The 2,637-nt window shown below is 41.5% G+C and overlaps 1 protein-coding gene across 1 annotated transcript; it reads left to right on the top strand.

Annotated features, from left to right (window-relative positions):
* The first annotated feature begins 434 nt into the window (after positions 1–434).
* On the top strand, positions 435–2,321 carry LOC102667975 (uncharacterized). Its single transcript, XM_006606796.1, has 2 exons — positions 435–647; positions 1,083–2,321. The coding sequence occupies exons 1-2, from the start codon at positions 435–437 to the stop codon at positions 2,319–2,321; spliced, it is 1,452 nt and encodes a 483-aa protein (XP_006606859.1).
* The last annotated feature ends 316 nt before the right edge of the window (positions 2,322–2,637 follow it).

The following is a 2,637-nucleotide window of genomic DNA, read 5'->3' as shown; positions in this document are numbered from 1 at the left end:
TGTTTCTGTGTGTGTGTGTGTGTGGTTGTGTGTGTGTGGGGGTGTGTGGTTGTGTATGTGTGTGTGTGTGTGTGTGGCTGTGTGTGGGTGTGTGGTTGTGTATGTGTGTGTGTGTGTGTGTGTGTGTGGCTGTGTGTGTGGGTGTGTGGCTGTGTATGTGTGTGTGTGTGTGTGTGTTTCTGTGTGTGTGTGTGGCTGTGTGTGTTGAAGATGCAGCAAGATCTCAGCTGCAGCAAGGACTTAAAATAAATTATGGGAAGAGCAACTTTGGGGTGTTAGGCCAATCTGAACAATGGAAATTGCAGGCTGCCAGTTATCTGAATTGCAGAATCATGCCTCTGCCTTTCTCTTATTTGGGAATACCAATCGGAGCTAATCCAGAGGAGGTTCCTATAGGATGGTGGCCTTGATCAGAAGAAAATTGCATGGGTTAAATGGGACTACTGGACAGCAGGCTAAAGGGTAAGCACATCATGAAGGAGGCAAATAAACAAATATATGATAAGGAAGACAGAGCTGAACAACAGGCTAAGTCCATACAATGTGGGCCTCAGTTGGGCCAGCTAACAGATTTGCCTTATGAACCTCAAACTTACTTGGACCATACCCCCTCTACTCATAAAAAACCTACGGGAGGTAATTGGCAGGTATATTCCCGGGGAAGCTGGTCTAATAGGAGACATCAAAGGAGTGGAAGCTTTGAAGGAAACCATATGCCACTAAGTATCATACAGCAGAGCAGCAGCAGAAATAGTTCAGGAACCGCAACAGGAAATATCAGTATAGATCTACAACAGTAGGCAAGTGGAGGTTATACTCAGACCCAACAAGTTGCTAAATTGTGGAAAATGATCCAGCAATTGGGGGTGACCATTGGAGACAATCAAGAGGTCCAACACAAGGAAATTTTGCAGAAATTAAGTAGTATGGAAATCAGAGACAGATTGGAAGCTGAGAGGATGGGAGCACATGTCAGGGACCCATGAATATAGCCTCTTATAATGTTAGAGGTCTGGGGAAGGGAGTGAAATGGGCTGCCATAAGGAGATTAATAAATAAAGAAAATATTCAAATGTCTGCAGGAGACTAAGAAAGACAGCATTGATAAGACATTATGTCAGGCTATATGGGGAAGTGATGAAGTTATGTGGGAGATGCAACCTGCAATCAATTCTGCTGGTGGCATTTTATGCATGTGGACTGAATCACTTTTTAGGCTACAAAACAAGGTTATTGGAACTGGATTCATTCTCTTGGAAGGAGTCTGCACCAGAGAGGCCCTAAAAATATGCATAGTGACAGTATATTCTCCTTGTGATATACATAACAAGAGACTATTATGGAATTCTATGAGACAATTGAAACAAGCATCTCAAGTAAGATTGTGGTGTGTGCTTGGGGATTTTAATTGCATAAGGAATCCAAATGAAAGAATGGGAAAAACAGACAGGTCAGTGGGAGACAACAGTATGCAAGAATTTAATGAATGGATTGAAGACATGGAGTTATTGAAGGTTCCAAATTTGGGCAGACAATACACTTGGTTTAGGCCAAATGGTGAATCTAAAAGCAGGTTAGACAGGGCTTTAATATCCCCTGAATGGAGGGATACTTGGCCAGAAAGTGTGCAGTTCACTCTATCAAGAAATGTTTCAGATCATTGCCCCATCCTTACCAAAGCTAATAATGTGGACTGGGGTCCTAAACCCTTCAGGATTTTAAATTGCTGGCTAACAGATAAGTCTTTCAGTGATGTAGTCAAGCATTGTTGGAATTCTGTCCAAGTGTCAGGATGGGGAGCTTATGTATTGAAGGAAAAATTCAAAAGGTTGAAGTGCAGACTAAAGACATGGAACAAGGAAGAATATGGGGATAGTTTTAAAAAAGTGCAGCAGCTGGAAATGGAGCTTAATAAATTAGAAGATGACGCATTGCATAGACAGATGACTGACTTGGAAGTTTCAAGAAGAAAGAAGTTGCAGGAAGACTGGTGGATGGCTGCCCAAGCACATGAAGCCTTGCTAAGGCAGAAATCAAGATCAAGATGGCTAAAAGAAGGAGACTGCAACACTAAATTTTTCCATATCAGGGTGAATGCAAACAGAAATAGGAATAGCATCAAAGGACTTCTCATTGAAGGTGTGTGGACTGATGACCCTAATAAGGTGAAAGAAGAAATCAGATCCTTCTTCTCTAATAGATTTCTAGAAGCAGATTTTCAGAGACCTAAAATTGATGGCATCTTCTTCAAATCCTTAGACCATCAGCATGTGCAGGTTGCTGACACGACAGAGGTTGCTGACACGTCATGCCAACTTTGAGAAAGGCTTCACATAACATTTTAATCACTGGTGCAGTAGTATTAGACAAGCTTTTCTGTACTAGTAGAGGATACAATTTTGGCTACTAGTTTTGTACTTTTCTTAGGTTTCTATAGAGTGGTCCTCTAATCTGGTAGATGCCTTTATGTAATTAGAAAGGGAATGTACTGGCTGAGACCTCTTCCAAGAGGTGCAGCACCTATGTACTTAAGTCAGGGGTTGTAGCTGGTACTTAATTCATCTTGTGTACCAGCTATGTTCAAAATATATTTGTACTCACAGTACCTCTGGTACTCTTTCATCTATCTAATACATA

The sequence above is a fragment of the Glycine max genome, chromosome 20, assembly GCF_000004515.6.
Source record: "Glycine max cultivar Williams 82 chromosome 20, Glycine_max_v4.0, whole genome shotgun sequence".
Taxonomy (NCBI): domain Eukaryota; kingdom Viridiplantae; phylum Streptophyta; class Magnoliopsida; order Fabales; family Fabaceae; genus Glycine; species Glycine max.
The sequence above is the reverse complement of the archived record's forward strand: the minus strand, read 5'-3'. Positions and strand labels throughout refer to the sequence as shown.

What these genes read in the sequence shown, in the direction of transcription:
- LOC102667975 (XM_006606796.1), top strand. Translation starts at nt 435, where the DNA reads ATGGGACTACTGGACAGCAGGCTAAAGGGTAAGCACATCATGAAGGAG. An exon ending in CTACGGGAGGTAATTGGCAG is followed by an intron (nt 648 to 1,082) that starts GTATATTCCCGG and finishes AAATGTCTGCAG; the next exon opens with GAGACTAAGAAAGACAGCAT.